Source organism: Myotis myotis, unplaced genomic scaffold (assembly GCF_014108235.1).
Source record: "Myotis myotis isolate mMyoMyo1 unplaced genomic scaffold, mMyoMyo1.p scaffold_m19_p_4, whole genome shotgun sequence".
NCBI classification, from domain to species: Eukaryota; Metazoa; Chordata; class Mammalia; order Chiroptera; family Vespertilionidae; genus Myotis; species Myotis myotis.
In genome coordinates this window covers 29,512,661-29,531,295 of record NW_023416346.1, presented here as the reverse complement: position 1 = coordinate 29,531,295, position 18,635 = coordinate 29,512,661, and the positions used below count along the sequence as shown (strand labels likewise).

At 43.7% G+C, this 18,635-nt stretch overlaps 1 protein-coding gene across 1 annotated transcript in view; it reads right to left on the bottom strand.

The window, feature by feature from the left end:
* GPC4 (glypican 4) overlaps positions 1–16,202 on the bottom strand; it is a 119,946-nt gene extending 103,744 nt beyond the window's left edge. Inside the window, exon 1 of the mRNA XM_036304623.1 lies at positions 15,466–16,202. Coding sequence (XP_036160516.1) covers positions 15,466–15,625 — 160 coding nt within the window. The 5' untranslated portion in view covers positions 15,626–16,202. The remainder of the gene's footprint in view (positions 1–15,465) is intronic.
* Positions 16,203–18,635: the final 2,433 nt, after the last annotated feature.

Here is an 18,635-nt window from a genome sequence, read left to right as displayed (position 1 = left end):
GTAGCATCTAAATCTACATTTCTTAAATGTCAACCCAGGAAACCACAAAACATTGGCATAACACTCAAGCATGTAACAGATTCAAAGACATTTCTGAAATTAATAACCACACCAAATGTAATCATTCCCTTTATTCTAAGTGATCAGCTGGCATTCCTTTCATATTAAGAACACATCTCAATTTTTGTTTTGTTTTTTTTCTTTCTGCAAAATATGAGGATACAACAGTGGCTGGAACTTCAAGAAGGAAAACAAATATCCTATTACTAACAGCATAGCTGCCACTAATTAGTCTCTCATGTTAATATGATCAATTACAGAAAAGTCATCTATAAGTCTGACTAACAGGAAGGAATAAAGAAATGCAAACATCACTTTCATACACAAAGTTCACACACACACACACACACCAGGGAAGTATTGTCAACTAAAGTAATGTAGAGACCTACTTTAATAAACATACACATTTATAATGAACACAATGGTTTGAATTAAAATTGCTGTTCCTGCCTGGCCTGTGTGGCTCAGTGGTTGAGCACAGACCTATGAACCAGGAGGTCATGGCTCGATTCCCCGGTCATGGCACATGCCTGGGTTGTGGGCTTGCTCCCCAGTGTGGGGCATGCAGGAAGCAGTGGATCAATGATTCTCTCATCATTGATGTTTCTATCTCTCTCTCCCTTTCCCTTCCTCTCTGAAATCAATAAAAACATATTTTTTAAAAAAATAAAATAAATGAAATGAAATGGCTGTTCCTGAGGTGTCTGGAAATACTCTCTCCTCCTATGTAGGTGTTAAATATATCCTATTATCATATTTACACCATTCATTTGCTCAGCAAAATCTTTTATTACATAACATAGATAAACAAGATAAGCCTCAGCCTCCATTACCCCAGAATGTCATTGTATTTTACTTCATTCTTGAGTTTAGTAGCAACCAAGAAAATGTCAGGGCTCCGAAAGAAACACTAAGAGGTTACTGGTGAAAATGGTACATGCTGTGTCTTTTAAAAATAAAAGCAGAGACAAATTAATCACTTCCCCCTAAAGTTAAAGCTATGTTTACCATAAGATAACTAAGGATTGGTTTGTCCTTTCATGAACTCACATATCTTACTTAGTCCACACCATGACTACTTCATAGTGTATGGACCATTAGATTGATTAGACAACAGGAAACAAAATGCTTATTTCTATTCTTAATTGGGCAGTTTATCCTTATAATAATAGTATTTAAATCAGGGCATATGCCACAATCTTCATATTTAAATTAACTAGTGACCCAGTGCACGAAATTCATGCGTGGGGGGGCGTCCCTCAGCCCAGCCTGCACCCTCTCCAATCTGGGATCCCTCTTGCAATCCGGGACCGCTGGCTCCTAACCGCTTGCCTGCCTGCCTGACTGGTTGCCCCTAACCGCTCTGCATGCTGGCCTAATCACCCCAACTGCCCCTCCTTCTGGCATGATCACCCCTAATAGCCACCCCCGCTGGCCTAATTGCCCCCAACTACCCCCCCTTCCGGCCTGCTCGTCCCCAACGTCCCCCCTCTCACCAGCCTGCTTGCACCCAACTGCACCCCCCGCCAGCCTGATCGCCCCCAACTGCCCCCCCCCCCGTCGGCCTGACTGCCCCCATCTGCCCCTCCCCCTGCTGGCCTGCTCACCCCCAACTGCCCTCCCCTGCCGACCTGATTGCCCCTAAGCACCTCTGCCTCAGCCCTGCCACCATGGCTTTGTCCAGAAGGATGTCCAGAAGGACGTCCAGAAGGTTTCCCAGAAGGTCTCCTGGTCTAATTAGCATATTACCCTTTTATTAGTATAGATATTTATAATAGGCACACCTTAATCTGCATATCTAAGTAAGGCTTGGCCTCTGTATACAAACTATGCACCCAATTCACTACCATACAGTCAGTTCACTGCATTAAGTGGAGAACTTGGTGCTCCAGCCTCTGTCACTGCAATGTAATTTAGTCTACCCTTGGTGTAACACAAGGGGCCTAGATTAGAAGATGGCTAAAAACACTGGGTTGTAACCAGGAAACACTGAGAATACCAGGATCTTAGGACTACTCATGTACCTCTAAGTAAAATTGCCAGGCACGCAAGGTGGTGCCTATATGTATTGCATCCTCAGAGTCCCTCATCAGAGCTCTAAATTTTTGAACAAATTAACAAAAACAGGGCCCTACTTTTATCTGCAATATTCATCTAAAATTCTGGAAATCATCCATTATATTTCCATTAACAATAAAATAAAATTCCAAAAAAATAATCTTACTTGAAATGGAGAAAACCCTGTTCTCAGAGCCTCAGTGTGGCAAGGAAGCCTCCTTTGCCATCCTTGTATAACTGCAAACACTTATCACTGAGGCTGCATTTGCTTACAATCCTATCTCTTGGCAGCTTCTGCACTTGTTCCCCATAGTCAGGGTCCTCCTCTCCTTTTGACAACCTATACATTTGGTCACCATTAATAAAGCTTTGGGGAAGTGAAGGAATCCTGCTACCAATTGACAGATGTATCTGTTTCATCTGTTGCTGAACCAAACTTCTCCTGTAACAATCATTGCTGGGCTAGAGGGTTTCATTTTGAGCCACTCACCATTAAAAAAAGTATTTCTGTGGTCTCTAAGGGGAATGAGAGTAGATATCGACCTTTTACAAAAGCCAGAAGTTTTTTTTTTTAATTTTTAATTTTATCAATTGATGGGGGGGGGGGGGAGACATCAATTTGACCTTGGTATATCAGAGTGATGCTGTGACCAACTAAACTACCCAGCCAAGACAAGCCAGAAGGCTTTTATACTCATAGTACTGTGGTCGTTCCTCTGCAGACCACTCTGAGAAGAGAAAAAATAGTGCAAAGTGACACAACAGTTCACTTTGCATTTTCTGGTGTAAGCCCAATTCCTAAAATGATGGCCAAGGTCTATAACCATCGAAGAGAACTCCATGTTAACCTCACTAACTTCGGCCCATCTCCCTGCACTGCTCCACTAAGTACTCTAAAATTAACCTGTACCCACTGTGAGAAACAGGTGCTGGCCATTCAAATTTCACATTTCCTAGGAAATGAGAAGAGCCACATTGGGCCTAAATGCAGACTCTATATCAGGGGTCCTCAAACTTTTTAAACAGGGGGCCAGTTCACTGTCCCTCAGACCTTTGGAGGGCCGGACTATAGTTTAAAAAAAAAAACTATGAACAAATTCCTATGCACACTGCACATATCTTATTTTGAAGTAAAAAAACAAAACAGGAACAAATACAATATTTGTATTTGCATGTGGCCCGGGGGCCGTACTTTGAGGACCCCTGCTCTACATGTTCAAGAACACTACTTTGCACCCTGATTATCACTCATCAAGTGCTGCTCCTTGGAAGTAGTTATCACAACTGTAACTAAGTACTTATTTGAAGAATTCCTGAGTCAATATCTATCTCTCTATTTAGGCTGTGAGCTCCAAGTGTGAAGCCTGGCCTATTGTGCTTTTTGATCAATGCATTATCTCCAGTGCCTAGCATAATGCCTGGCAATTAGTAGGCACTCAGTAAACAATTGCTAAATGAATTCAGCATCTATTTACTAGACAGGCTCTTTCTACAAATGGAGGTTCAAATGTGTAGCCTCACACTCATAAGTCCTAAAGAGTCAACTGTGCCCTCTGAAAGCTTCTACTAAGAGCATCCTATTTACATGGAGTACTGTTTCATGTATTCATTCAACAAACATTTTTAAGTGTCAGACGGTGTGCTGGACATTGGGTATAAGGGCAGTGAATGAAAGAGGCAGAGTCCCTGCCCTCAGGTCAGATGGTGAGAGCTGCAAAGAATAAAGCAGAGAAGGAGAGGGGCAAAGTGTATTGTGGAGCATTCAACTTCATGAAGAGGTCAGGAAAGGCTTTCTCCGTTAAGGTGATAGGTAAGCAAAGCCCTGAAACATGTGATGAAGTGAGCCATGCTGCTTGCTATCTGGGATCAGTGTTCTAGGTACTGAGAATAAGCGCAAAAGCCCCTCTGAGTGTGCCTGGTGTGCTTGAGGAACAGAGACAGGGGAGAAGATGATATAAACTGCCATGGGAGGGGGCAATGGGCAGATCGTGTAAAGCCTCGTAAACTTTGGCGTTCACTCTGAATGGCAAGAGGGGCAGATGAAACATTTTGAGCAGAGAAATTATATGATTTGGAATTAGATTTAACAGAGTAAGATTTAACAGAGTTGGATGGTACTGGCTGGTGTGTTGAGAATAGCCTGGGGCAAATGGAGCAAGAGCCAGAGCAGAGATTAGCTAGAGGCAACTGCAATAATCCAGGCAAGAGATTATGGGGAATGAGATCAGGCTAGTAATTGTCAAGGTGGGAAGAGGAAGACAGATTCTGGATATTATCTTGAAAGCAGAGCCCAAAGGCAGAGATTATGAGAGACTGTCTAAAAAGAACATTTCCAAATCTTTGTCCAGATCACAAGAAAACTGACACAATCCCTTATTTGGAAAAGTGGTGATTTCTTCATTTGTTTTCCAACTTGAAAGATATGAAACCATCTTCTAAAATTGCCATACTGCTTAATGATCAATCCACCTCTTGCCAGTAGAATCTTCTTCCCAGAGTGTGCCCAGGCCCATGGGACCCAAAGGGACAGGAGGAAAAAAGTTAATTATAAATTGGGGATAAACAAGGCAGAATATTAACCATCCAGCCATCTGGAGACATTTAGTTCACATTCAGTTTAAAGTGATCCCATTGCACCCCTCCCTTTTACAAAAATTCTCCCCATAAATGCACACAAAAAACTATTCTTCATCATAGCCTTCAACATCCTAGGCAGGGAGTGATTTTTAAGGACTATTTCTAAAATACACCAGTTAAAAGCTGTCCTTTTTGCTTTTTAAAATCTTAGCATGGGGAAATATTCTATAATTAAGGCAATTTTAACAATAGTAGATAATAATTTGACTATAAATTGTAAGGAATGTAATGACTGCTTATTCTGGCACCAAAGAAGCAGGACTTGCTGTGAAGTGACTGCCAAGAAAAATGATACTCCCACTCAGACTGGACCACTGCAAGTAGTAACTGTTAACCACATGCTTTACACTGCAGTTTGCAAGGACACAGTGCTTTGTTTTCCTCTTTACCCAAACACCAGACTGAAAACTCAATGGAGACAAACCATGTGGTGGAAAGAAACAATAACTGAAGGAAAAAAATATTCTGCGGCTAATGCTTGCTGGAATGCCTACGTCAAGGGTTTGGAGAACTAAGAAAACCTCTGCAGTCCAAAAGAAACCACTTCCAGTCTGCTCCTGTAGACAGAAGCCCAACATACAAGAATGAAGCCAGGCTGAAAGAGGCTATAGAAAGCCAACTGACAAAGTAGCCATGAGAAGAAAGGACTAGCATGAAAAGAACGGCTGGGATGAAGCTGAGGCCAGGTGACCTTGAGCTAGACTAGACAAAGACAGCAATCCTGCCTGGGACCTGACCTAAGCTTCCTGGAGAAGAGGGAAGTGAACACCTCGTAGAAAAGCTGAAGCAAGGAACAGGAGCCAAGGCGGCCTCTCTTTTTCTACAAGCACCTCTGCAGGTACAGCTAAATTCCTGTTAATGTCTAGAATAGACAATGTAAGAAGAAACCATGTCGACCAGGATTAAAACAAACCACATGAAATACTCAGATCCTACCTCTAAGTAAGCCAAGGAATAAATAACACTATATTCTAGGTGTGTGTTTTTAAAAAAAGATTATTTTCCCTTTCTTACTTAGGCATCCAAGACTGAATGTAATCTAAAATTTAAAAGAAACTATATAGCTTAAAATAAATTCATTAAAAGGGGATTAAATAAAAATATCCATTCTTAAAATGAATACAAAAATTCAAAAATCATGCTTGAACTTATTTTTGAATAGAAAACATTTCTCAAACACCTACCCTGTGCCATGCCATGTGATATAAATTAGAGATATGTGGCCTCTCAGATCAGGCATGATTGGGCAAGAAGAGCTTTTTTTAGCATTCAAATAACCACAAGGTCAGAGACAAGGACCATCAAATATACCCTCATTTTTAATACAACACTCCTATCCTTAACTTCTAGTGTTTCTTTAATTATGATTATACATTTACTTAGTTTGGTAAATGTTTGAAAGGGAAACCAATATTCAAATATTTAAACCTGTCACCTGTAACTAAAAACCAACTCTTGCCTCTTGTGACTTCAGGTCAGAATGTTAGTTTCCCAAGCTGAACACAGCAGACAGTATTAGGAACTACATATAACCCAGATGTTCTAGAAGGCTTAGAAGAGAAGACACTAAGGAACAAAATCACCAACCAAAATCTCTTTAGTGAATAAGCCTCTGAATAAATAATATACAGTCTTTAACCTATTTTTTACAGAAAGGGCAAAGTAGCACATAGAATTCACTCCTTATTGATCTGGCACTATTGGGAAACTAGGTGCTCTAAACAGGTAAATGTGTAAGTTTACTTAACTTTCCTCTTTCAAGAGCAATTTTTGTATTTTAAATATGCCCCCTCTTTCTAAATAAAACTTTCTAAACTTTGAAACCAGAATATACCCAACACAATTATTTAATACTATTCTGAAACATACTAGTGTTCTCAAGGTTTACAGAGGTACCTCTGAGCATTCACCCCTCCTAAAATATCTCAAATTGCCAAGATCAGTAAGTTCTGGGTCTATTTTTCAACTTCTGGTCTCCCCACCCTGTTTCACACTGGCATTGGTCACCTCTCCCATATGTCACCTTGCCCACCTCTAAAAGCACACCTTCCTCGCCCAGCTGGCGTGGCTCAGTGGTTGAGCATCAACCTATGAACCAGGAGGTCCTGGTTCAATCCTGGTCAGGGCACATGCCTGGGTTGTGGGCTGGATCCCCAGTGTGAGGCTGGATCCCCAGTGTGAGGTGTGCAGAAGGCAGCCAATCAATGATTGTCTCTCATCATTGATGTTTCTATCTCTCCCTCTCTCCTGCTGTCTGAAATCAATAATAAAAAAAATATATTATAAATAAATAAATAAAAGCAGACCTTCCTCTCACCCCTCCCCTCCCCAACCAGCACTACTTGTTACTTCTAACCAGCTATGACATGAGAATCTATATAACCTAAACTTTACCTTCCCTTTTTAAACCCTATCTACCTAATTTGAATGTAAGCACCTCAAAAGCTTTGTTCCTGTTTTAAACGTCATTGAATCCCCAGCACCTAGCATTCTGCTATTGATGGAAGAGCTCTTCATTCAGTGATTGCAGATGATAAATTTCTGAAGGCTTTTCCCAAGTAGACAGAATGCAAGGGCTTCATGACAGCTGTTTCCATCATTTAGCTTTCCTGCTTACTTCCACATTCCCAGCTGTGTTCTGGATGGCTGTGCCGGCCACAAGCCTAGGGATTTACCGTACTTCTATTTCTTGATAAGATACTTGAAGAGAATAAACACATGGCAAAGGGGACATTAAAGTAAGGGATAAAGAGATTTTTTTTTTATTTTACCAATAAAGAGAAAGGGAAAAATATCACCCAACACACTGACACCTAATCAATACATGACAAGGCTGGATGCCTTTCTATCTAATTCTCTCCAAAGCACTTTCAATACCCTAGTCTTATTTCTCTACCCTCAGCAAATCATCACTGGTTATGGCATATACTAAATCTTGATTAAAAATATGTTTTTCCAAGTTTAACAAACCTTCCTCTTAACTCCAAGTTAGTCAAAATTAAAACAAGCATGCACTGAGTCTAAATTAAAGCTCTATAATGAGATAACACTTCGTGATGAATTTCATTGGAAAGTTTAGAATCACAATGTCAGAGATGGAGGGGACATCAGAGATCATCTAGGGTAGTGGCTCTAAGTATGGCTGCTCATCAGAACCACTAGGGAGCTCTTAAAAAATTACCATGACCTAGTTACACTGCCAGAATGTATGATTTAATTAGTCTGGGGTGGTGCCCAGACATAAGATTTTAAAAGCTCTCCAGATGGTTCTAATGTGTAGCCAGGGTTGAGAATCCCTGACCTAATCCAGCATTCTAATACCCCACTCACATTTTTTTCAGACAAAGGAGAGAAAAAAAAACCTCACCAAAGGTATCAAACAACTAATTTGTCACAGAGGTAGGCTAGGACTGCTCTTTCCAAGAAACTTTGTCCTCTCCATGTAAACTACTCTATCGAGGACAGTGGAGATTTTCTTCCATTATTTTCTATCCTCACTAAACCAACATCCCCACTTGTCCCAAAGTAAATGCATTTTCTGAATATTCTTTGCCTTGGAATCCTATTGTATAATTCTTGAAAACCTAAACTATGTATGTCTGCTTCCCTATAGTATCCCTTCTTTTTTCTCAAAGAACTTTGGGAGTTTAATCAGGCATGGTTTCCCTTAAAGCCATATTACTTTTCCTCTGATAAGTTAGACTCAGCCCATTTTTTCACCATTATCATCACATGGCCTTCTTTCAAATCCCTTGCCAGGTTTACCTACAATTCTCTTTCAGCCCACTTAAGTTCTATCACCTCCAATTCTCTTCTGGCTCAATTAATTTCTAGTTTGTACCTGCCCTGCCATACTTTGTGGACTTCCATCTTCTCTTGGCTTAAACTCTTTCCATTTTGTGAAAGATGCCTTTTTCCCTGAAGCAGCCTCTTTTACTCTGCCAGTTAGTCATGCAGGGTTCTTTTTTTCTTCCCCCAAGCAGCTGGTCTTTTTGATGTCTGGCACACATTTATCTGGGCTTCCAATAAGATGTTTTTACATAGTTTCCAGGCTTCCTGGAGGTTATTGACTTTTTTAACTCTTCCATTCAATTTTTTCCCTAATTTCTAACATTTGTTAGAGTTCTTTTTCCAAAGTTGAATACCTGGCTGATAGATCTCTTTGATTTTTCTCTCCTACCAGATTGCTGAATTAAATGCATCAGAACTTAAATATAATATTTCAAATTACCTCCAGGATGGAATTGCTTCATGAATTTTCTACACTTTCATGTTCTCTATAGTAAGCAACAGATGTTTAACCAAGAGGAACTAAAATGCTAGTTCTTACTTGTTCGGATTTTAGTATGTCTGCTTATATAAAAATTTCTGGTATCCTTAACCCTGTGTTCCTTTCCTGTTCAGTAAAGAAAATAGTCAAGTTTTATTTTTAAAAAGTTAACCAATGTGCACTGAACAGCTCTATATCTTAAACCTAATGCGTTAAATTATACTTCTAAATTTGTTCTAAATTGCCTAATCACAGAAGTCTCGATTGTTTGTTACTTAAAGAAGTATAGCCTTAACCGGTGTGGCTCAGTGGATAGAGCGTTGGCCTTTGGACTGAAGGATCCCGGGTTCGATTCCAATCAAGGGCATGTACCTTGGTTGCAGGCACACCCCCAGTAGGGGGTGTGCAGGAGGCAGCTGATAGATGTTTCTCTCTCATGGATGTTTCTAACTCTCTATCCCTCTCCCTTCCTCTCTGTAAAAAAAAAAAAAAAAAAAAAATCAATAATATATATATATTTTTAAAAGTATATAACTCACCCGATGGGTGTGGCTCAGTGGTTGAGAGTCGACCTATGAACCAGGAGGTCACCGTTCGATTCCTGGTCAGGGCACATGCCTGGGTTGTGGGCTTGATCCCCATTGGGAGGCATGCAGGAGGCAGCCAATCAATGATTCTCTCTCATCACTGATGTTTCTATCGCTCTCTCCCTCTCCCTCCCTCCCTCCCTCTCTGAAATCAATATATATTATATAACTCAAAGTGCAAAGAAAAACTCAATTCTGAATCTTTCTGAAAAATTCCTGCAACACTTGGTTATTGATGAAGTGGTAAAGTAAATACTCCCCCCAAAGAATAACAATATTCTCCACATTATACCAATATATCATGGAGATTTAACCCTAAATGTATTTCTCTTCAGAAACTGAGATCCAAAAGATTTACAGGAGTGCAAGAGACCATGGGATGACAATCTATTATCAGGTAGTGTAATCCCATCATCACACTGGTGTCCTGGAAATGAATGTGGAATTGTCTGCCATTCCACACCCTCCCCACTTGTTTTAACTATTGCACGTGGTACTGTTGGGCACACAAAACACCAGGAGCTACCACATCTGTCCTGAGGTTGCTTACAGTTGTAAAGATACATGTGTGCCTGCACATACAATTAACTATTAAACAAGACAACTGTGTGCAAAGACCATGGACCAGACTCAAGAAGGGAATTAGGAGGAAGAGAAATTCAGAAGTGACTCCATAAACATATCATTTGAGATACTTGAAGCCACTGACGCTCAAAGCAGAGAAATTACTCCATTCAAAACACTGCTGTAAAGAAATGAAGCTGGCAATGTTCCCTGTGGAATGGGAGAGTAACAAGACAATGGCAGGTAGACCAGTAAAGAATTATTTAAAACAGCTCCCTAACAGCTCTCCCTGCCTTTATGCCACTAGCTATCTTCCTAAAACAGCTTGACTAATGACATTTACCTTCTCAGAAACCATCACTGGTTCCACATGGCCCAGGAATTACAATTTATATTGCTTCTACTATTAACAATAGATTATCTATGTCTGGGTATAAGAAGTGGCCTGCAAAGGACAGGATTGGTTCCTCTCTACTACAGCATCACAATAGTGCTATGATGATGGGTCCTTTACTAGTTAACTGATGATCCCCTCACAGCTTATATTTCTAAAACTAGCCCTCATGGGAGTTGCAAAGGTAAACTCTTATCTTACTATCTGTAGAACATAGCACAGACCATACTCTGGGTCAGATAAGACCTAGATTCAAATCCCACCTGTACCATTCCCTAGCTATGAGACTGAATATATTTAGAAGTCCCTTTGGATCTCAGTTTCCTTGTATGTAAAATGAATGATGAAAGTAATAATTCTGACTTCATATGGTTGCTGTGGATTTTAAATGGTCTCATGTAAATCCCTTAGGGACACCAGGTCCAGAGAAAACACTCAATAGCTACTTTTCATGAGGCCAAAATGTATTTTTTGTGAATACATCTGCAAACAATATCAGTGATAAAAGTTACTGTTATTGGGGAGCCAGAGACTCACTTCCAACTCATTAGATTAGCATTGATGTTGTTTCCCTTGTAAAAACAAAAATTCCCTTTTTCATTCTTTAGTCCAGTCCTAGCTAATCCTGAAATTGCATGCAACCCAATGTGAGCCAAAAAAAAAAAGGAAAATAGTAATTATGCTGAATAAAACATTTTATATTTGTATGTTCTAACGAGAGAGAGCTGCATAATCCAAAATTTTTACTAAGTTTTTTATGAGCATGTCTAGCAGGTAGTTCCTATAATACCTGGGACAATTTCTATACTGACAGGCCCTGTGGCTCAATTAGGCCCTCTTCTCAAGTGAATATTAATAAAAAATAATGTTATTTTTCATTAATGAACTAGCATTACCTAGCTAACACTTGAGTCCCAAATCTCTTCTCCCTTGGAACTTCCTGGGCACTTTCTCCCATCTGTACCACTCACAGAGTACTTAACACACACCATGTTTTATTCAGGGAGCCAAACTGATGATTCCAACAGAATAGAAGATCACAAGTTTTCTATAAATCTAATCCATCTACTTAAATTGGAGAAGAGAGAATACAAATCTTGAAGACGTATGTTTTGTGTATTACATATAATAATCAACTCAGTAGCAAAAAGTATTCCTACCTCTCCCTTCACACACACTTTTATTCCATATAATCCTAACATAGCTTATATAGTTCCAGAATCCTTTAGGGCAGGGGTGGGGAACCTTTTTTCTGCCAAGGATCATTTGGATATTTACCACAACATTCACAGGTCATAGAAACTTATCAATATAAAATTAACCTGCTATATTTGGTCAAACATTTAATTAACTCACCCCTAATGCCTTGGTAGGGCCAGACCAAATGATTTTGCCCGCAAGCTGAATATTTCCCACCCCTGCTTCAGGGCATACATTTATGTATGTATGCTCCCACCAGCATACTCACAGGTGTATTGTTCATGAACATAGATGGGAACAGGAAACAAAAATTCCAAAATCACAACTATGACACGAAGTTCTTGTTGATATCATTCAATGTCACTAGGGAAGAGACTTCTGGCAAACTTAAGAATGTTTCTGTCTCACCCCTAAAGACAATTTCAACAAAGATTAGATTAGTAATAAAATGCCAATTGTTGCATATCGTTTATCCCAACTTTATGGAGGAAGGCACACTGAAAATGGTTAGATTTTAAAACTTCTTTTTAATATTATTTTTTATTAGTGAACTAGAATTACCTAGCTAACACTTGCGTCCTAATCCCTTCTCCCTTGGAACTTCCTGGGCACTCCTTCCTCCTCATCTGTACCACTCACATAGTATTTATCACACACTATGTTTTATTCCAACTATGTGTGTGCATGGCTTATCTCTACTATCAGGAAAGGTTTTGGTGGCAGAGGCCTTCCTGCCCTTCTTTCTTCCACTATGCCAAACACAAAATATTACACATAGTAGGCACTCCAAAAAGATATACCTATTGAAAGCTAACCAAAAACATATCCTTTGTGCTAAAGATACCTTGTGATCATGGCATCTTAGCTACCCATTACTTGGTAAGTATAAAGGTACATGCAGGACTTCAGGTGGAAGCCCTATCAGCATGATGTACTCCCTAACACCCTTGAGAACATATCAAATGATCTTAATTACGATCTAAAAAGACCGAGAGTACTTAAGAACATGGAGTATTCTTATAGCCTGTTCAAACCTCTAGAAGGCAAGTGCAAGGCCCTTGGGAACAAAACCTTAACCTTGGGCTAGGCACCCAGACATTGTGCCCTTGGACTTTTGTATTTAAATACAGATATATACCCCCCACCCCTCCACCACACACCAGGGAAAATGCCCAACAATTCATTCATTCAAACATAAGCTGAATACAAGTCATTATATGACTTTCTCCCCAAAATGACCAAAATTATCTGAGTGTAGCCCAGGGAAGACAAGGCTAATGTATGCATCTGGAGAGGCCAGGCTGGCTGATGGTAAAGATTACCCTGTTTCTATACTAGCCGTCTAAAGGTATTTACTTGGGTCTGTCTGTGTTGTGACAGTGTCCTAGACTCAAATGAATGCCTCTAACACTCCACATTTTTGAGCCATTCAGTCATGCATTTTTGTTATTGTTGAAAGTGGTGCGAAATTGCACTGCATGAGCTAAAATCCTTGGTGGTCTTCCAAGGATTCCAGCTAAAAAGGCACTTCCTTTGTTCCTTAGGAGAATGCAGTCCAGTAGGTCATTCAAAAGGGGAAATAAAAGCAGCAGCCCTGGGAGGGAGATGAAGGACAAGACAAAAAGAATAAAATGTTTTGGGTGTGAGCACATTAGCTTCCATTTCCTGCTGCTGGTCACTAATAACTCTCCTATCTTTGGAGGGAAAATGTCCAGATAGACATTCACGCAAAAGTATTCCTCAGGTGTTTTCTGGGGATCATGACAATCAAAGGGAACACCTGGTACACTCTCTGAGCACTCATCAAACTTCCTTTTTCCTGAGATGCTGCCTGGGGAAGATGTCCTGCAGCTTCGAGACTGCACAGAGCAAAGTTGGAGAAAGTGGGGAGGGCCATTTCACAACCCACTCCCTGAATACCTCCAGTCTATCTCAAAGGCACATATTGTTTGCATGATCAGAAGATGAAAACTTGTCACACTCCCATTAAGTGCATCACTGCATTTATCCCTTCAAAATGTGGGAATGACAACTGTAACCTTCACGCCAATCATCTCCGCTGGGCCCAGGCCCAAACCATGCAGGGCACAAAGACCCCAGGTCAGACCTGTAGAGCCCCCAAGCTTCAGTGACTGCTGGTTCACTTCACTTTTTCTGCCTGGGAAGGAGGGAGAGTGGAAAGAAAGAGGGCTTTTTAGAGCTCTACCACCAATAAAATCGTGCCACTGTGAGGACATACTTGAGCTCCCCAAAAGACAGGCAGCTCAAGGGCAAACAGTCTCCAATCAGTAGTGTGGGAGTTATTTGATAACTGCCAAGGTGCAGTGGACTTCTATGCTGCTTCAACAACTTCTTGGGTTCTATTTCTAAACAGTTGCTGATTACATTCGGAAAGTGCCCAGAAACTTCCCTCAATTACCTTTGTAATTTATATGTAATTGATGACTGCACTTAATCTCCAAGGTTATTAATAGTCCTTCCAAAAAATAACCCCCAAGTCTTCCTAAGCCTTTGGGAGTGCCTGGCTGATATTACAGTATTTCCTTTGCCAACTGCCGGCCCCCTGCTCGCCCCACCCGAGCGACCAAAACCTAGAGGCAAAGGCGCGCTCTGCTTACTTCCATGAAAGGTTCGGAATGGAGGCTTGGCCCCTGAGCTCGAATCGCTCACTTCTCCGTTAGGTTATTCTGGCCACGAGCCAGCGAGATTCGTATTTCTTTCTGAACCCTCCGGGCAAACGGGCTACCTGCGCAGCCCGCGGGGCTGCACGCAACAGTTGGCCTCTCAGAATGAGAGTGCGACCCAGGGGGGACCCACCCGGCCATTGCCGGCCTTGGGAGGGGTAAAGGGCGCCGGCCTGAAAGCTGCCTCCCAGGCGCTCCAAGAAGGACTTTCACAAATACCTCCAAGTACCCCCAAGCGCCAAAATCCGGGGAACTTTTTCACAGGCTAAACAGTCTCCATTTGCATAACCATCTCCTAGCCGAGATTCAGGTTTCCTGTAATCAGTCCTTTCAAAGGTTTGTAATTCAACGTGCAATTAACCCTTAAAATGAGGTGAGAAAAAAAGAAAGGGGGGAAATACCCTTCTCGCCCAACACCTTCAGAAGAGTTCCCAAAAGTCAGATTTGGAGGGGTGGAGAGTCTTTTGCTTTTTAAAGGCGACTAAAGCCGCTGTAGCTACTAAAACTAATCCGTCTCAGCAGTGGGAAAGAGGTGGGCAAAGGGTTTTTAAATAACATCAATGAAACATCAATTCAAGTCCCGCGTTTTGCGCTCCCCGTACTCTGGCAAGAAGGTTCCCCACCACCACCCCACAGGCTACGTCCACCCCGACCCGGCCTCTTGTCACCCACACAACAAAGCGGGGAGCCCCGTAAGAAGTTCAACCCGGAAAAGGCCAAGGAGCGGGTGACGCGCACTCTGCGGACCAGAGTCCTCTGGGGCTTCCCGGGACTGGGGGCGAAGGGTCAGAGTGCCGGAGTAGCAACGGGCAATTCGGCGGCGCCCCGCCACACGCAGCGCCCCGGGGGCCGCCGTGTCCGCGGGAACCTTCTACGCCGCAGGGGCTCGCTCTGGAGTTCTCCCTGTGGGCTACCTGCGCCCGGCGCTGGGGGCGGCGGGGCGAAGGGACCTCTGTGGCCCCTTCTCTCGGGCGCCCGTCTCTGCGCTCGCCCCCCAGGGTTCCCACCTACCGTTGATCTCATGCATAGGGGCATCGTTCTTGTTGAAGCCTTTTGACACGTAGAGACGCCGCACTTCCGAGCAACTTTTCGACTTGAGCTCAGCAGCCAGGAGCGCGGCGCTGAGCACGGCCAGGGTGCAGAGAAGGGCGGGCAAGCCGAACCGTGCCATGGTGCGGACAGGACGGACGCGCTCCCACCTTCGGGACAGGACGGAAAGTGGCGGGCGCGGGCCGTGAGGAGCGGAGTCGGGGGCTCGTGAGTGGAGCGGGGGAGTTGGAGAAGTTGGGGGAGGAGGAGATCGGCAGGAGGAGACGCGGGGCGAAAAGTGGAGCTGGGCCTCGCGCGTCAGGCAACGGTCCCCGGTGCCAGGCGCCCGGCTGGGGAAGGAGGAGGAGGAGGGTGTAGAGGCGGTGCGCGGCCCAATGGAGCGGAGGCGCGGACCGGTGACCTCGGGGCTCCGCGAAGACAGTGAGTGGGGCGAGCTGGCCGCCGGCGGGACAGGGACGCGGGGAAGGAGTGGAAGGTGGCAGACGCCGCGGGGGCCGCGGAGGGTGTGAGCGGCGGCGGCTGGCGCTCGCTGCGCGCGGCTCGGGCTGCCCGGCGCTGATCCGCTCTCCTGACTCCACTCGGCTCACTCACTCTGCCCTCGGCCTCGCGGTTGTGCCCTCCTCAGCTCCGCCGCTGATTGACTAGCCGGCGTGCACTGCGACGCACGGCAAACTTGGCCCAGCGGGCGGCACAAGGGGTAGGGGCGGGCGATGGGGGAGGGGGGTAAGGGGGTGCCGGAGACGGGCGGGAGCTGGTAGGGTCGGGATGGGAGAAAACCTGGAAGCGGGGTTGGATCCGGAGCAGCTAAATCCACTTCCTAGGGGGCCGCACCGGGCGCGCTGCGCTCCCTCCGGAGACACGCCCCGCTGGGCTCCTCCTTCCTCCCCTCCTCCGGGGAGGCGGAGAACCTGCCCACCGCCCCAGTCAAGAGGAAAGGCTAACTTCTCCAGGATTAAGGGCCCAAGCCCTGGGGGATCCAGCAGGTGGGGGCTTGTCCCAAAGCCCACGTCGGAGTCCTAGGCCTTCTGCGCGCGGCCACCTGACCCGGTACCCGCAGTCCACAGCCAGGTGAAGCCCTCTGGCCTCCATACCTGCCCCCCTCCCCGCCCCCGCGCTGCAGCCTCGCCAGAGGACGCTCCTATCCGCCCAGTTCCTGGGCCAGGAGGGAAAGGCGCTGGCATTACTCGCATTTGTTTCTCTGCAGGCATCAGGGGAACTTGAGACTCGGAACTGGCCCTAAAGCCTCCTCACCTGGGCTCTTCATACCTGCTTCCCATCAAATGGTGCTCACGGAACATCGACTTGCTCCATTCACCTCCCCGCCTCCACCCCTCTCCACCACGCCTGGTTCTGCTACCAGTCTAACCAAACCCTGAAGTGCGGAAGAAAAAAAACAAAAAAAAACTTCGAGGCGATGGGACAAAGTCAAGATTGACCTTATAAACCTGGCCCAAACCCTCCTCTGCACGTAGGAAACTGAGGCACAGAGAAGGGAAGCGACTTGCTAATAGCCTGCAGCAAGGTGGGGTGGGACCAGAACTCTGAACTCAACTCCCGGGTCACATGCAATAAAGGTAGCCCAAGACCCCCAATTTTTCTCTACCCTCACCTCTCCTGCACCCAGTCTCCCCTTAGCCGTCAGAAAACTGGAAATAAGCGAGTCTTCCCTCCTTCCAAGCTTTGTCAGATTCCATTAATGAGTGTTTTTGAAACTCCCAGGTCTCCTTTAATGAAGGGAACTGTGCAGATTGGGAACTTGTCATTACCGGTGTTGTTACAATCTGCTTTAAGAGTTACAGTGAGAAGTGTCTCAGACACCTCGGGAGTGTGCTGGGAACTGGGCAGATAAAAGGGGCTGGAACTTATTATTTGGCTAGACTCTCAATTCCCATAAAATTACATAGGGTGAAGATATGAACCATCATTACAATTATCACCCTCCGTAGGGTTTGTTGAGACTTCCTCCACTGTTGTTTGCAAACCACGTTGACAGGTTTGGCTATGAGGAGCTGTAGAAAAAACTAGCATACCTGTTGTTTTGAATGCCCACTGCAGAATCTTCTACATGTTATTAGCTCTTGGAGGTCGTCAGCCTAAACATATAGACTGTGACCTGTCTGTAAGTGGAACTTAAAATTTCTGTTAATTGACAGAACAGTTAACTCTGCAACTAGGAGAGGAGTTTTTCTAAATATGCAAACTCAAATACAATTGAATTTCCAGCCATTTCCCAGGGACTTTCAAATAGTACAGGTTTTCCTTAAACTGATAACCATCAGGTCCTCAAGGCATTGTTAGAGCTTAGCTCAGCACTTTTAACTTCCATTGATTGATGCATTTACTTAAAGATGTTCTTTACCAAAGAGAATATAACCTGACATGAAACCCATATTAATCAAATGAAATCCAGCTCTGGCTGGGTATCTCAGTTGGTTAGAGTGTCACCTACATACACCAAGGTTGCAGGTTGGATACCACATACAGGAGCAACCAATGAAAGCATAAATAAGTGGAACAACAAATTGATATTTCTTTCTTCCCATTCCCCCTCTAAACATAAATTTAAAAAGTACATTACTAGAGAAAAATACATTATTTAAAAATTAAAGTAAAATGAAATCCAGTGGCCATAAGTGAGAAAAAGACACTCCCAAACCATGAAGCCCCAATCAGAAAGCTTCTTTTCACACCAAGACCAAGGGGAAGTCATTCCTTTCCTCCCAATTTACTCCTGCTCTTCCTGTTCGTATACTATTAACCAAAACTTGAGCCTTTTCCACCAGAAACAGTAACCTCTGAATAAAAACGGATCTGGACAAGTCTAAACTTTACCACACAAGGCAGGAACCTGGAGCTCCGCTCAGAGGCGGCTCCCACTTCAAAGCCTCCTTTCATTTAAATACAAACAGGGTGAACAACTGGCAATCTGAGAAACAAATACCATCCAGGTTTTCTTTTCAGATGGCCTGCAGTTCCTCCTCCCCTCCCCCAACCCCTCCAGCTCCTCCCTTCCAAAGTGGCTCCTTAGTGGAGATGCTACCACTATAAATTTGCTGCTCAACACCAAAATTTGAGTTGGGGCTGCATGTTGAATGCAAGAATCAACAACTCGGGATGATTAACCCTCATAT